This window comes from Strix uralensis, chromosome 1 (genome assembly GCF_047716275.1).
Source record: "Strix uralensis isolate ZFMK-TIS-50842 chromosome 1, bStrUra1, whole genome shotgun sequence".
In the NCBI taxonomy this organism is placed as follows: Eukaryota; Metazoa; Chordata; class Aves; order Strigiformes; family Strigidae; genus Strix; species Strix uralensis.
Window position 1 is genome coordinate 64112814 of NC_133972.1, and position 15767 is coordinate 64128580.

General features: G+C 45.6%; 1 protein-coding gene across 2 annotated transcripts in view; it reads right to left on the bottom strand.

Moving 5' to 3' along the window:
* Positions 1-3272: 3272 nt before the first annotated feature.
* The window catches only part of GALNT11 (polypeptide N-acetylgalactosaminyltransferase 11), a 54200-nt gene continuing 41705 nt past the window's right edge, over positions 3273-15767 (bottom strand). For both annotated transcript variants that reach the window (XM_074869097.1, XM_074869105.1), the window contains exons 11-12: positions 6645-6782; positions 3273-4083 (exon numbers count right to left, since the gene is read on the bottom strand). In XM_074869097.1, the coding sequence (XP_074725198.1) occupies positions 3952-4083; positions 6645-6782 (270 nt within the window). In that variant the 3' untranslated portion in view covers positions 3273-3951. The remainder of the gene's footprint in view (positions 4084-6644; positions 6783-15767) is intronic.

Genomic DNA, 15767 nt, shown 5'->3' on the forward strand with positions numbered 1-15767 from the left:
TTATGTCATCCTGTTTTCATTCGAGGTGTCTGTTTTCTGCTTCTTTCAGGATTTCAGTGTCTGCTTCCATCAGTGGGAAGCATTTGTGTTCCCCTCTGCACCAACGCAGCCTGCACCCGGCATTTTGCATGGTGGTGCACTGTGGTACCATTCCCTGCAAGCGTGTTTTGCCCAGAAAATCTACAAAAAAAAAAAAAAAAAACCCCACAACACTATGTTCTGCTTTAACTGACTTTGGCTGGGATGGAGGTTTCTTCCTAGGAAGAAGAAAACCACCTAGTGGGGTCCCCTGCTCTGGCTCTGTGCAGAAACCACTGTTGGTAACGCACAGGGATGTGTGGAAAAGCCTCAAGGCCGTTGCTGCTGCGCCAGGGAGGGGCAGGGGACAGGGCTGGGACCGCTGACCCTGACTGGCCTGAGTGTGTCCCCCACCGTGACCTCGTGCCCAGCAATAAGTTCACTTGTGGTGTTTTTCTTCCCAAGTTACTTGTGAAGGAGCCCTGCTCTGCAGATGCCCCCAGGCCCGCCCAAGGGAAGCGGTGACTGAATCCCTGGTTTGCTTTGCTCAAGCACAGCTTGTGTTTCACCTGTTACACCGTCCTTCCCTTACCTCAACCCACGCGTGCTCACACTTTCACCCTTCCATGTGTCTCCCCTGTCCTGCGAGGGGCTGGGTGGGCTTAGACCCTGACCCTGCTGCGGTGAGACTGCCTGGCACCGGAGACATTGAGGTCTAGTCCTCAGGACTGGGTCAAGGCTGAAAAAGGGCTCCAAGATTTATTGCAGAGAAGTGGGAACCAGCGCGGCCAAAGCTGTTCTCTCATGTTACTTCCTTACCTCTGGCACTTTGGCTGCTGGAAGACGGAGGAGCTGCCTGCAGCGGCCTGAACACACCCAGCTTCTGGAGCTCACACACAGCCCAGGGTCGGGCTGCGCTTCACTCCTGCCTGCCCACAGCACAGGCACACGGGTGGGTTAGCGCAGGACACATCAACCTCGGAAACAGGAAATGAGCCACGGAGCAAAGCTGCTGTCAGCCACCTGCACTGCCAACTCCATGAGTCAGCGAGAGGCTTAAAAATCAGTCTCAGGCCCAGTTTCATTACAAATAATAAATTCTCAGTATGACAATGGCAAACTGAGTCTGCAACAGCTTATAACCTGGGATAAAGCTGTTCCGTATGTGCTTCCTATTCAGCTGAATTCCCAAGGGTCAGCTGGGAGCAGTCATTCAAATACAGGAAGAAAACTACAAATTTCCACCTACTCACAGGCAGCCCAGGCAGGGCCTGGCTGAGAACAGTCAGCTGATTCAGGGCTGGGTGCTCACAGAAAAGATTTATAACCCTCCCTTGTTCAAATTCTGCATGCGATGACCTGGCTGCAGCACTGCACAGATAGGGCTTTGGCTGAAAATCATTCACTGCAGAAGTGACTGATGCCATCGCCTCCATCTGCTCCTGGAACCCAGCACCGGTCCCCAGGTCCTAGCCAGGGCTCAGCCCAGGGCTCAGCCCAGCCCCACCAACTCCCACTGAGGCCACAGCCCCATGCCTGCAGTGCTGCTTTCAGGGGAGGAAAAAAAAAAAAAAAAAAAAAAAAAAAAAGTGTATTATTTACATAAGCATGAGGTAGAATATCTATCTTCTTTATATTAAGGAACAATCCAGCTGCAACTCCATGGTCCATGAATTCTACATTCTTGTCTGTTATTGCAGGCTTAAGGACCACATGTATTGAGCTGTTTTTGACAGCAGCCTCCAAATTTCCTCACTGGAGCAAAAGGTCAAAATTCTCTGTGGCAACACTCAAGACTGTAAATAAAGCAACCTTCTGCTTTGCCTGTTTGAGGACTGTTTGGTTTTTGACTTTTTTATTATTTTTTAAAAAGACAACATAAAGGCCTCAGAGGAAAAGGCAGAGCAAGGTTACTGCACAGCCCATTTGACAGTCAAAACAAATTTCACACCCTCCAGGAAAGCCCAGCGCACAGCTGGGAGCAGCTGTACACTCGCTGGTGGGAGCAGTCAGGGTTAATGAGACAGGCGCCAATGAAGCTGCAGCCCATCCTTTCACCCCCAACAAGGACTGGAATTAATTCCACACACAACCCAGGCGTCCCCCTGAGGAAGGGGGGATTTGTGTAAGGACTGGTGGCATCAGCCCGCTCTAGAGCTGTCGGCACGCAGTGCCCGCTGGTTTGCGGCCGCCCTCACTGCTGCTGAAGGGCTTCAGCTGGAGGCCACTGTGAGCTGACACCCTGTGAATCCGTTCCAGCCCAAAGGCCAGGCAGCCCCACACCGCCCTGCACAGCCACCTGGAAGCCGATTTCGAGACTCTGTGTGCCCCTGCGAGGTTGCCCGACCCAGCGAGGTTCGCAGCTGAAGGGGGCTGGGGTTGTTTTTAGAGACTTTTCCTGGGAGGAAGGAAGTTGGCTGGTGTCTAACTTAATTATTCCTATTGTAATGCTTTATCTGGAAGACCTTCCACTTCAGCCTATTGTTCTGGTTTACAATTAGACCCTGCTTACCTGCTTCCCCCTGCCCATCACTCACTGCTTCCAGGACTGATGAGCCAGGCAAGAAGCTGCGCAGCGGCAAGGGACCGCTCTTACCTGCTCCTTTTCTTCCTCTTGCTTTTCCCCTCCCAGGGCAGCTGCCCTGGCAGATGGCTGAAGGACCAAATGCAATCTGTCACAAGTGAATCTCTCCTCTCTGCAGGAAGACGTGGGTCTATAATTACTCCAGCATAATCATTATTTGTCTTACGCTGCCCAAAATGTCAATAACTGGATGCCGGAGTATTTGGTGCAGTTGGAAAAATGTTTCTACTGCCCAAGCCAAAGGGCAAGGCTGTCCTGGCGCTGCCGACGTCCGAACTGCACGCTTCCCAGGGAAGGCAGGACGCTGCGGCGTGATAAACAAGGCCAACGTTGCTAAGAAAAAATACGCTGGGTAAGAACAGCTTTTCTCTTCTGCATCAGCTTCCACACACCGAAGAAGCATCCAGGGCTGAGGCAGGAAGTCAAAGAAAGGTCAATAGTGAAATAAATGAACTTGGGAAGGGAAACAGAGAAGTGAAGGGGGAAAAAAAAAAAAAACAGAGAAATTATCTGTCAAACCTTCCAAGATGTGAAAGAGGGAGAAAGAGCCAGCTGTGAAGAAACGGGAGTGAAAACAAGGGAAGACCCAAACTGTGTGAACATTAGTTTGCAACAGCCTCTAAACTGGTGCTTTCTGGGCGAACAGCTACAAAGAGTAAGGCCATACAGATTAATAAAAAAATGATACTTTATTTTAAATGCAGCTACCGTCATGAGTCATCAAAATAGACTTTGTAATAGTTACTTTGTTTTAAATATGAGGTGACGAATGACAGCTAAGAATTTAAACTACATGAAATGTCCTAAAATCGTAAATTAAAAGAACTAAATTTAAATATTACAAATGACAATTTCCAGAAGAGAAAGGGAATAAAAATATTTTCCCGAAAAAGTAAAATAATTTGGCCAGTAAATCCATACTAAAAATGTGATGAGATACTGCACATGAAATACTTGAAGAGGACTCCTTTCTGTCATTGTCATTTAAAAGATCCACAAAGCTAAAATTTCACAAGTTAAATTACATTGCTCTAATAATTTCTCTCACTTAAAAACCATTCAATAATCCAGGATAATCCAAGGAACCGCTGATAAATTGCACTTCTACACGTTGTTCTGCAGTGGGGCTGCTGCTCTTACTGCTACATCTGACCAGGGACTGGTGACCACCTGGGCCTTCTCCTGCACACAGCTCTTCATCGCAGAGTGGTTTTAAAGGGGTCCTTGCCATGGGCGGGCCGGGTGTAGCAGCTGAGGGCTCCTCACAAAGCCCTCCAGAATGACTGGAAATCGTGGCTGCAGGGGAAGCAGGTCTCAGCTTAACGCTTCTCAGCCGCGTCCGTGCTGTCTCAGCTCTCGAAATGCCACTGCTGAGGAAGGGACCCATCACAGATGGCCATGGTCACATACCCTTTGTGGCTAAGCGGATCTACCACCTTCATGCACTGCCCCACGGAGACCTGGTAGAGGCGGTTGTTCTTCTAGAGGAGAGAGACAGACCGATGGGATTTATTTATTAAACTGCTGTGCTATTCCACTGTCAAACTGAAGCCAAAACTGATGCTTAAGGGGAGGGGATGCTCCTTACTGCCAGATGAGCCTTTCAGCAGCCTCCCTGCCACACCAGCCCCACAGCAGCACCATTTAGAAGCCAGAGTACAACACCCCCATAACCCCATTCAGACCCTGAAACAAAAGCTCCCACGTCCTTACAGGGACCCAGTTTGGATTTTGTCTAATCAAAACCGTTTCCCAGCACCCAGCAAAGAGGGAGCCCACAGGGCTACAGTTGCAGCACAGCCAGGGCCCTGCTCTGCATCTGGCCAGGCCTTAGCAATGCCGCTACCCCAGCACCCGCGTGTCAGGGAGCTGCCACACAGCGTGACAGGCCTCTCGTGCATGGTGAGTCCCAACAACCAGGGCAAGGCCAGGCCCTAGTCACATGTGAGAAGGAAACAGATCCTTCTCTTCTTCTTCCCCCAGAGGACCCTCTCATCTCCCCCCACTAACAGCTTGTTGCAGCTGCTTTGGGCACTTTGGGGCCCCCTGTCTGCCTGGCAAAGGGCTCTCCACACAGCCTCACCAGCTCCCGTGGGCAGCAACCTCCTGCTCTCCTGCGTGGAGGGAGCAGACACGTGAGAACAGCCGCACCAGGCTCTGTGTCACTGCTTATGGCCGTAAAAGCAGAACTCCAGTGAAGCGGGAGGACATAGCAAGAACACACAGCACTCCTCCAGAACAGCCCCCCACGCTGACCTTGTACTGTAACGGACAGTCCTCAGTCGGCCTTTCTCTGTACCAGTGTCCTGGTTTTGACCAGGATGGAGTTAATTTTCACTGGAGTTGTTGTTGCTGGAGGCGGGGGGCGGTTGCCTCGCTCGGTAAGCCATTGCTGCATTTTACCCGTTTTCTTTTTGGACTCACTATTGTTACTGTTGTTCTCTTGTTATATTTAGTAAATTCTTTCTTTTTATTCAACCTACGAATTCTCTTCTTTTTGTCCCTCCCCTATTTCACCAGAGGGGGGAGGGGGAGGTGAACAGCCGGCCACGTGGCGTCTGGCTGCCAGCTGAGTTCAAACCTCCACAACCAGTGACTCGCACACCTAAGGTATTTCCCCTCGCTCCCACAAGTCTTCACTTCTCTAGAGTCCCAGCCTGCTCACACATTCTTCAGGTGAAAGGTGCCCCACACCTTCCATTTGCCCTCTCACCCATCTCTGAACCTCCTCTGGCCCTAATTGAGCCTTTCTGAGAGGAGGTGACCAGCATGCGCCGTACAGGCAAGCCACGTTTTTCTGCTTTAGTTCCTATCCCCTTCCTAATCAATCCTAACATTCAATTCACTCTCTTTTGTTGTTGATCACTACCGAGCACCCACATGACACTGTTACTGACCCTCCTCCTGCACGCCCAGTGGCAATGGCCAGCTCAAAGCCCACGTTTTACACATGAAGACCAGATTCTCCACCACCACCACAGGTATCACCTAACAGTTATGTGCATTGAATTTCAACGGCCTTTCTCTCAGTCTTGTAAAATCTTTCTCCACTAACTCAAACTGAAGAACCCTGAATAATCTCTTACCAGCGGTGAAATTTTTCAGCTCGCTACTCCCACTGCTGTTGGCAGCCATGGCTTGTGGCACTGCTGGTGCGGGCTGTGGCAGAGCTGCGAGATGCCTCTGCAAGTGTCAGGCACGCACAACCCTGGGCTCACACGATATCCACCTCTATCTCCAAGCCATCCTGGACTGCAGCAGCCTTCCTTATTCGACTGTACTTAGGAACTCGTGCTGCCAACAAGCAGCATGGTGTGAACCCAAGACAGTTTCTGTGGAGCTGTCCTGGCAGCGCAGCAGGCAGTTCTGGCAGTGCCCTCCTCTTTGTTCAACAATATTTGTAACTACAGACTCTGCTACGCTGAGGGCATGTGAGGGAGCAGCCTCTGAGTTAATACCCAGGAGCCAAATTTCATGTGTCTGCAGCACTGGCTCAGTTTTGTGAAATCGGTCACTCCAGACTTTAAATGATTAAACTAACGAGATGCAATTATAGGGCAGAAGCAACTGAAAAAAATCTCCTTTTTCAATCCCCCCCTCTGCCCTGTCTTTCTTCAACACTAAGCAGAAATCACCACATGCACTGCTCCGTCTCCCAGTCCTGCAAACACAACACAACAAAGAGCTGTGGGGTGGATTTTGTTCTCTCTAGCACATCTCTGTGAGCCACAGTGCTGCGGGTGGCTGTGACAAGCAGAAAAAAGGCTAAATGGAACTGCAGAAACCTTCCTATGTTGCAAAGGGCCCACATGTCCCAGAGCTCAGCACAAGTTTTACTCAGACTGAAATGCAGCCCCCAAAGCCCAGGGAAATTTTGTACAGGCTGCTTAGACTGTGGGCTGGGCCTAGTACAGTACAATTGACTTGGTACATCTGAGGTTTAGTCATAATTAAACTCAACCCTGATGTCCTGTTAGTGCTACTGTCACTTACTGAGACATGAATTACAAACAACGTGCTATATGCCAGCCACTCCACTTACCCCAAATGTCCACTGCTGTGAGCCGCCAGACCCATGGCATTTCATGAGACGAGGTGGATCGGACGAACGAGTTTCCGAAACATCCAAGCAAAGGAGATTATTTAAAATCAGCTCATGATCTTCATTGTAAATCCAGACCTGAAAGAGAAGATAGAAAGACATTTATCCCAATGTTTCAGGGCGGGCACCTTGCATCTTTTGTTCAGCTACAGAGGAGCTGCTCTAGCATCTGGATGTCAGAGATGTGCTTGCAACGCTCGCTGCCTCTTTGCTGCCTTTTTTCCAGCAACTGAAACACAGCTGCAGTGCTCTACTGCCTTCCCAACACAGCATTACCCCACGCTGAGGCACTAAAAGGACTGATGGTGATTCTGCCCCGTAACTAGCATTTTTAAAATTAAGCAGCCCCAATATGCTCCTCCTGTCCAGGCAGAGAGACATGGTAACACGACAGGCAAGCAGTGGATCTCAGCAGGTGAGCAGCTGCTCTCTGAGCAAAGTCATTAAGCCAGGCAGTAAATCTCCTTATCCAAAGATGATCCTTTAGTCATGAAGGAGAGGCTGGTGGATTGCCTCAGCTCCACATAGGGAGCCAGCATAGGGGCCAGAGGAGGATGCTGGGTGACAGCAGGTGGCCCAAGAGCTGTGCGGAAGTAGCTTGGCAGGCACGCGAGGCCAAAAGGGATCTCCAATCTTCTTTGAAACTGCTGCATTTGCCCATAAACACATAAGAATTTAATTAACATTGTGCTCTGGAGTCCGTTCATAGATGCTGAATGATGAGAAACCAAATTCAGCTGGGCAAATTCTGGAGCCAGGTAGCCTACATTAACCCCCACACTGGTCTCAGAGTCCTACTCCTCGCAGCTGGTGGCTTGGTGCTCAGAGATCTTTGCTCAAGTAGATGATCACCAGCATCCAGGTGCTATCAAAACTTTCCATACTGCTCTCCAGGGAGTGAGAAAAATTGCTGCTTTACCATTCTCATGCTGAAACACGTTCCACAAGTGACAAGTTTATGGCCTTCTCTGCTCCCCAGTCAAACTGCTTTCGCTAGCTGTGCTGTGCTTAGAGGGAGACCACCCCTCCCCATTTCACACCCAAAATATCTTGATCTGGACCTCAAGAACGTACACAATATCCCAGCAGCTCACACAGTGGTGGGAATTGAATTCAGCCCCTCTCTGGGGCCCACCTGTATAAAGCAAGAATGCACTGGTTCACATTGGTGGCTTCAACTGCATTTGGATTCCTGAATTTACATGACATTAGAGGACCTTCTCTATGACCACACTGAAAACCATTACTACCTCTAAGAGGAGGCAAGGATACACTCAAGCTGTCAGTTTGTCCTCTCCTATGTGCTCCTTTAGCAGAAGCAGGTATTTTTATTGTTGGCATAAAAAAGTGTCAGATACCTTCAGTTGCTGCAGTTCATGCCCATACCCTGCTGGCTCTCCCTGGGCTGCTTTGGAGCAAGGCATGTCTGGCATAGCTGAAGGTTCAAGGAAGCTGGACCATCAGCCTGACCTAACTGCAGGAGCTGCTGGTCCTCCCTCCCCCCCTCAGGGCCTCCAGACCTGTAAAAACCTGGGCCAAGATCAGTGAGGTGGAGGACCTGGAGTTCTCATTACTAACAGGAGACTGATCCCTATGCCAGAAAGTAAAGAAATGAAGGAATGTTGGTGTGGGCACATCAAAATATCCTGGGTAACACAGGGGTAGGGAAAAGGAGAAGAAAGCATATGAAAACTGTAACTCCACAATGCAGGGAAGAGACAGACTGTGTGGCTAAACACCAAACTACTGCTGTTCTGAAGGCCCAGTGGTGCCCCCATACTCACAACAGCCAGTATCTCCCAACCTCCCTGGATGTTGAGCAGGCAACAGCACAGCCAGCCAGGGCTCTTGCTCTGCTACAATCCCAGAGCCAATCCCAGGCTGGTGTGTACATGGAGCATCCCTCCTCATCCACCTCACTTGCCAGTATCCACTCCCTTCCCCCTGATTTCTGACCCAGTGAATGAGAGGGAACTGAGCCCCTCATAGCTGTACAGAAGTACCTGTACCTAGAGGCACGCCAAATTCTGCTGCTGCACTCTTCTTCCAGCCCCGTTTGGATTTCACACAGCTCTGTAACCATGCCCACTGTGTGACTATTTCTTCTTTTTCCACTAAGTCTGCATGAGGTTCAGACTCAGAGTATAAAATATCAAATTCCAGGCAGAAGAAGTCAGGCAAATAAAACAAATCCTGATTTTTATTTTTTTCTTTTGTCTGATGAAACCAAAAACAGCCTTCTGGAGGGAGCTGTGATTCAGGACACTTCCTCAGTTGGACAGCACGATTGAAAAGCATACAGCTCACTCATTATCACAGTGACTATTACAATACAGCAAAGGCCACCTTAGAGGAAGTGCTGGTATTACATTAAAATCTGCCCTAACCTCAGGCATTCTGTGCCTTCTAACATTCTACTACTGTTTAAACCCTGTCATGAGAAAGAAAGCATGGCAAGATTAAAGAGAAGAGAATGGAGAAATAGCAGGACTTGCCAGAAGAGTACTGTTATTAAAAGAAGAATAATGATGGAGCTAAATTCAAACAACAGATGAAACTGGTAAGAACTGAGAAGACTGCAAGAGACACAGGGAGCAGACCTTTAATCAAAAGCTGAGTAATTGGCAAAGAACACAAAACAGTGGTTAAATCCAGTGTGATATTCTCAAGAAAGGCTTATACAAGATGGTCAAAATTAATTTCAAACTAATTATGTGTTTGGTGTAGAAAACAAAGAAAAGAGGGGAAAAAAGGCCCAAATCTGGGACACATTATGGTTCCAAATTCAGATTAGAGTATCAGTATGAACTTGCAGATTATTAACAGATTCAAGCACGAGGAAAGCAAAGCCATGCCATGGGGGCTTTTTGTTATATAACTACAAGCTTTTGCATACTCCAAAATCTATTAACTACTTTGCTGCTGAAGACTGGAAGGATGATGTTTAGCTCTTGTTGTTACAGGCTGTCATGAGCAACAGCCCAGTATAGGAAGGAAACACCTCCTGACAGCCAGCACAGTATCAAATCTGTAGAATCAATAAGGTGCCTGCCTAGGATTTATACCTCAGTTCTGAGTGATGTCCTCTTTTATCCTCCTACATATTTTCCACCAAAAAATGCAATTTAAAAAATTTTATTAAAAAAAAAAGGTAACAGATGAGGTGCAGGATAGTTTCATCCTGCATCCACTTCTTAACACATGGCAGAGTATCACTGTCAGATTTTGGTTTCTAAAAATGGAACTATGCCCAGCTGCCACCACAGAGGAAAGCAGCCCCTTTAATTGCTGTCCCCCAGAGACACATGCTAATGCCTGATCTGCTCCACAGGTCTAAGGAAAAAAAATCACTGACCATTTTCACTGGAGTCAAAGAAAAACACCAGGATGCAATTAGAATATGATGAATTGTTTCTGTTTTCAAATAAAACACAAATGGCAGAAGTCATGAAAAAACCTCTCCCCATAATTAAACTAATCAAGTTTGGGGTTAAATAAATGATCTAATTTGGTGAATGCTGTTGGATTGGCCTCTTTCTAGCAGCTCTTTTTTCCGTAGCTCTCAACACAGGCAACAGAAGAGGAAAGTGCAAGGACCCCTTCAGCCTCAGAGTGCAGTGGCGCAGAAGACTGACCCTTCTGAGGTGCTAGATGTCCCCAGAGCACCTGGAGATCTTCCTCCAGCAAAGCATTTCAGATTTGGTAGCGCTCAGGTGCCTGCCCAAGTCTCCCACCCATCGGAGTCAATGCCTTCACCTTTGGCTACAGAGATTCTGCTCGTGCTTAGTCACCCAGACCCACAGTAGCTGGTGTGACCTCCCACAGTGGAAATGGGACCCACAGATCTGGGGTAAGTGTTCCCACTGCCAGAGCAAAGCTGCCACGTGTATCCTCTGGTCACCTGCAGACAGATGCATAGCATGTGCTGGAGTAGGTCTTGTGGACAAAATAAATGGGAGGAGGTCCAAAGTACAAACTCTGCTAGTATAAACCTTCTTTATTTTTACACAGGTGCAGCTTAGGAAGAACTGAATTTGAATTTAGTCCCCTCAAAAGGTAGTTCTGACTATTTGCAGATTTAAGACTGAGGATTCCTAGGGCTTCTAGTACCTTCAGGATTTTATTTCACCTCCATATAACACAAACAAATCACCCAGTCTTCTAGATTGATTGCTAAGAAAACTCCATTAATCTCATTTACATACAGACAGGTAGGTAGAAACAGGGCTTCTCATACACAGCTTAATGAAGTTTCAGTGACGATTACAGTTTAAGTCTTCCAAGGACAGCAGTGTGACATCACTGAAGACTGGATATTGGAGATTTTTGCTCTCTCATTTTACTAATATTTGGATTTCCTAACTGATTTCAGGTTGTCACTGTTGGTAAGAGAGACATGCTCTTCACTCCCTCCATAAACCCCTATATCCTAGTGATCCCCCTCTGGGATTATTTTTTACCATAATAAAGAGATACAGGGCTGTGTTACTCAACTTTTTTTTTTTTTTTGTGAAAGATGAAATTACTCCTACAGTGAGATTGATGTAAATAGGTAACAGCTAGCTGAACTACTTCAGAGGAAATTCAAGTGAAGAAAGGGTTCAGATGGTGCCTCATCATCTAGGAGGATGGCCCATACTCTCATTTCCTTTTGAAACATGGAGTCAACTATGGAAGATTGAGTCCAGTGTCAATACAGACAACTGTGTTAAAACAAAACCTATCACCCGACCTAGGGAAAAACAGTAATCAAAAGAATCTGTAATAGATAGAAAATGGAAGCTCACTGTTCCTAGGGAATAAATATTTCAAAATTATATGAAATAAACCAGGAAGCATCAGCCTACCCCTTGGCTTTCGAAGTGCAGTGGAGTGTAGCAAAAGGCATGGCTGGCCAACTGGCAAAGCTTTGTGGATATACACTCTTACTTGGTCTGCAAATTGCATTAGCACTAGAAGAATGCACTGAAAAATTTCAGTAAATACAATAGTAACTACTACAGAAACAGCCCTTTGTGTGAAAGAAAATCCCTGCCGTGAACCATGCCGACAGGAGAAGCATTCCAGTACTTTCATCAGTTACAATCTGTTGCTTAGATTGGCACTATTGTAGTATTCAGTCAGACAGTTTTTAAAAGACAAAAATTCAGCTTAAGAGCACAACAAAGCTGCCTCAGCACTGAGGAAGAGATGTGCCTAGCAATTTGCATCATCACAGCTATTTGCTCCTGTTATTACAGACAACAATGACATCACAGCACCAAATGACAGCAAAGTTTGGTCGTCTATAAACATTATTTTAAGCTATTGCTATTCCAGAAACCCAATGTTCTGCTGAAGGTCATTCCAAAGCAGATACATGCTTTCACAGTTCAGTGTGTTGCTGATGTTTCATGACAATTTGTTAGAGGGACTGAAGAACTGTGTTCCTCCAATAGTTTATGAAAAAGCAGCAAGTAGACTTAACCTGCACATCTTCACCATCACTCCAGACATGTGGTGTATCAGAAAACCAAACTAACAGTCATGACCCAGAGGTTCAGGGAAAAAGACTTCACAGAAGAACCACACATGTGAGCACATCCTTCTAGATTCTGACTCTTGAACAGTTTGTAAAGTATGCATGTTTACATTTATAAAGTGCTACAAGAGCATTAACTGAGCTTTTCTGAAGTTCTTTGCTCAAATCAGTTATTTTTTTAAAGTCCCAGAGCACCAATGCATGTGCTTAGACACCTTAGCACCATGCCTGGCTTTTTTAAAGTGTAATATATTGTTAAGTAAGAGAAAGGTTAAGTTACTGAAACGAAGCAACACACAGAGGACAGGTTGTAACAACACAGAAAGTAAAGCTCAGGAGTCAACCTAGTGTATTTGAAAACAGTAGAAAAAAATCCACTAATTCAGTGGACTTTAAGAGGAGATTTTTTTGGAAAAGGAACTTGGCTTTAAGCATTTAGGTCAGAAAGAAGGCAAGCACACATTAAACACATGACAAACCCAATCTTCTTTCAGCTGTTAGATCACAAACACTCCCAGCAGTTAGTCTTGTTGCTGGCCATTATGCTTCATACCAAAACCTTCCTTTTCAGTGTTCTTTGATGCTTCTCTTCCAAGTTTCTCAGTAACTACTACTTCTCCTTTAGGGCAGTATCCAGCCCAAAGCCTGCTTCAGCACCCTTGTCTCCTAATCACCACCCAGTTAACCTTGGCATGATGTTTTTGCCACACCACACAATTATTTGCTTCCATTTTTCAGACATCTCCAGTCTTTCATGATGATCTTTCAAAGTGCTTAAATATCTTCTATCCTCCTTCAACACCCAAGTTCTTGTAGCACTACCTTGGGCATTCTCAGTTTTGTTTCCAAAAAGAGGTCACATGCACTACTGAATTTCAGGAGGGTGTTTACTTCAGTAATCTTGGGAGTTCCTACACACAACCACTCTTCAACTACAAAATTTGTCATTACATGTTGGTCTTCTGTTTGCAAAATTCACATTCAATTCTTCTGCTTCTTTTGTTACTTCAGACCTCTCCACACTGACCCTCTTTCTACTAGATTCTGTCATCTCTCCTATTCATGCTATTTCTAACTACAACAGTTTTATCGTTTATTCCTAAAGTTGTGTTCAATCCCCAGCATTATCCCAAACTGAGTACTTTTGTTATTGAAATGTTGTAGTTTTCATTATAGCTTAGAGAAAGACAAATTTTGGAATGTTTTCTGGATGCATCACCTTTGTGAGAACTACTTCCCTTATTGCTTTTTCTCTCTATAGCAAAAAGATGAACTGTCATGTCAAGTCCTAGAAAACAGGATACTTTGATGTGCTTGAATAATTTTTAACTTTAATGACGACCATCTAAGTCAAAGTGAATGAAAAGTATTACCCATAATGGCGATACAATTGCTAGTTTCACAACATCTGTTATTTCTTTTAAATCAAGGAGTTAAGTCAAGAGTTTGAAATTTCTTAGCAGCCATGAAGGCTAGAGAAAACAAAGTAAGCATAAACTAAAGGCAAAACAGACTTGCTTGTAAGGCCAATCTCACGACTTCAGGGAGTCTGGTTTCCTCACACACCCACTTCTCAAGGTCAGCTCTCACATGCGTAAATTGTCTATATTACACAGAAGAGAATTTTCCAGCCAAAAGATTAAACAGAAGATCATTTTCCAACCAAAAGAATTACAATCAATGAGTCTTAAGGCAGCCCAGTTTTGTTTTCCCAGCCCTTTGCATGTTTTCCCAGGTAGAGATTGCACCTTGCTCCTTCAACTTACTGTGCAGTAGCATGTATCTTTCGAAGGAGGGTGTTATCTATTCACTGAGCAAAAGCAGCCTGTCAAGAAGTAAACAGTGATAACTTTCTCCATTTCCTCAGGAACAAATTAACTGGCATCAAATTATTTCCACAGAAAGCACAATTAGGCTGTGGTACTCACTGTCACAGGACGCCAAAAGATTACATGAGGTCAAAATACAATTAGATACTCACGAAAAAGCAAAAATTCTACAAAAACACCATCTTTGGCTCAGAAGAACACTAAAAGTCACGAAAATACTGCTCACGAAGTGTAGATGTTACCTTCCAGAATAACTGTCTGCATTCAGCAACACACACTTAACTTGCTGTCAGCAGGCATCCAGGGGACAGGATACCTGGGTACCTGCCTTTCACCAGACCCACACAGGCTTTCCTATTCAGCTAAAGGCATAAACCAGATGGTTCTTGAGCAAAAATCAGGTGAAAATGCCAATGGGTTGAATGTTACCAGAAATGACAGCTAAAAGCTTCCAATACTCAAGAAGTTTCTTGCTATTTGTGTAAGCAGAAGCTGTTAAGTAAGTGGCATCTTTCTCTAGATTGTTCCCACGTATCTAGAGCAAGATTGTTCAAGAGTATATGAAAGCAAGCTGGCTGAATGCAGTGTTAGGATTTATCAGGAGAGCAAAGTAAGTCTAATGGCAGAAAACCATAGTGTTGGTTATCATACTTGGTTGGAGAACAAAATCACTGTGAAAGAAGATAGCACAGCCAGGGTTTTTTTGACAACTAATTGCTTCATTTACCTCCAGTAAACTAGATTAAGAGAAAAGAAGCCAAGGATCAATGATCTGAGCATTAATTTGTCTTTCTCAACACCAAAAGGCTACCCGAAGTTTCTGTCTCCAGGAAGAAAAGGAAAAAAAAAAAATCAGAAAAAGGTTTTGCTAAAGCGACGTGGCAGTTCATTATTAGAAATACTGCAGGAAGGAGAAGGGAAACTGTAACGGTGAGGATCCATCTGTTCTCACTGTGGACATAATCGACTCAGTCATTGCTGTTTTCTCACTCACAGACTGAATGGTTCGAAAAGCAGCGTAACACCTTTGGCACTGTAATGTACAATCACTGGTGCCATTCAGTTACTATTCCATTTACACAGTCTTTACATTTACAAGACTTGCTGACTTTCTTACAGCTAATGGAAGAGATCACACAGGAAAACCTTCACTCCCATTCTAGCTTAAATTCATCCCCCTTTAACAAAGGGACCCACCATTTGGTCATAGCGATGATTACTCAGTACTCCAGAGGCAAAGTGCAGGGATGTATTGCTTGGTCCTAAGAGACAACTGGAGGCTATGTGTCTAGAGCCAACCATACTTTATCCAGACACTGGCTAACACCCTTCACACTGTCTTCCTCTGTCACATTCAACTGGTGAGGCCACAGGTACAAGGCAGAAAGTCCCAGCAGTTGACAAAGCACACAACTTTTTGTTTGGGACTATCACAAATCATCCTGCTTCTACTGCTGCAGTCTCCGTACCCTGAAAACTACTGCCCATTTCATAAAGTATCAAGTTAGTCTAGCACAACCCACCTCTGGTAAAGCTATGCTGCATTATTTCCATGCTCCATTTATTTTGTGCCTTTGATTACTTTTCTCTTTAGATGCGATCTAGCTTTTAGACTTGGGTCCCATGGGCTCCTAAATCATAATGTTCTCAATGTAGTTCTTAGCTAGGTGAAAGTCTTTGTGGCATTAGATGAAGATCTCTCTACCCTGGAGA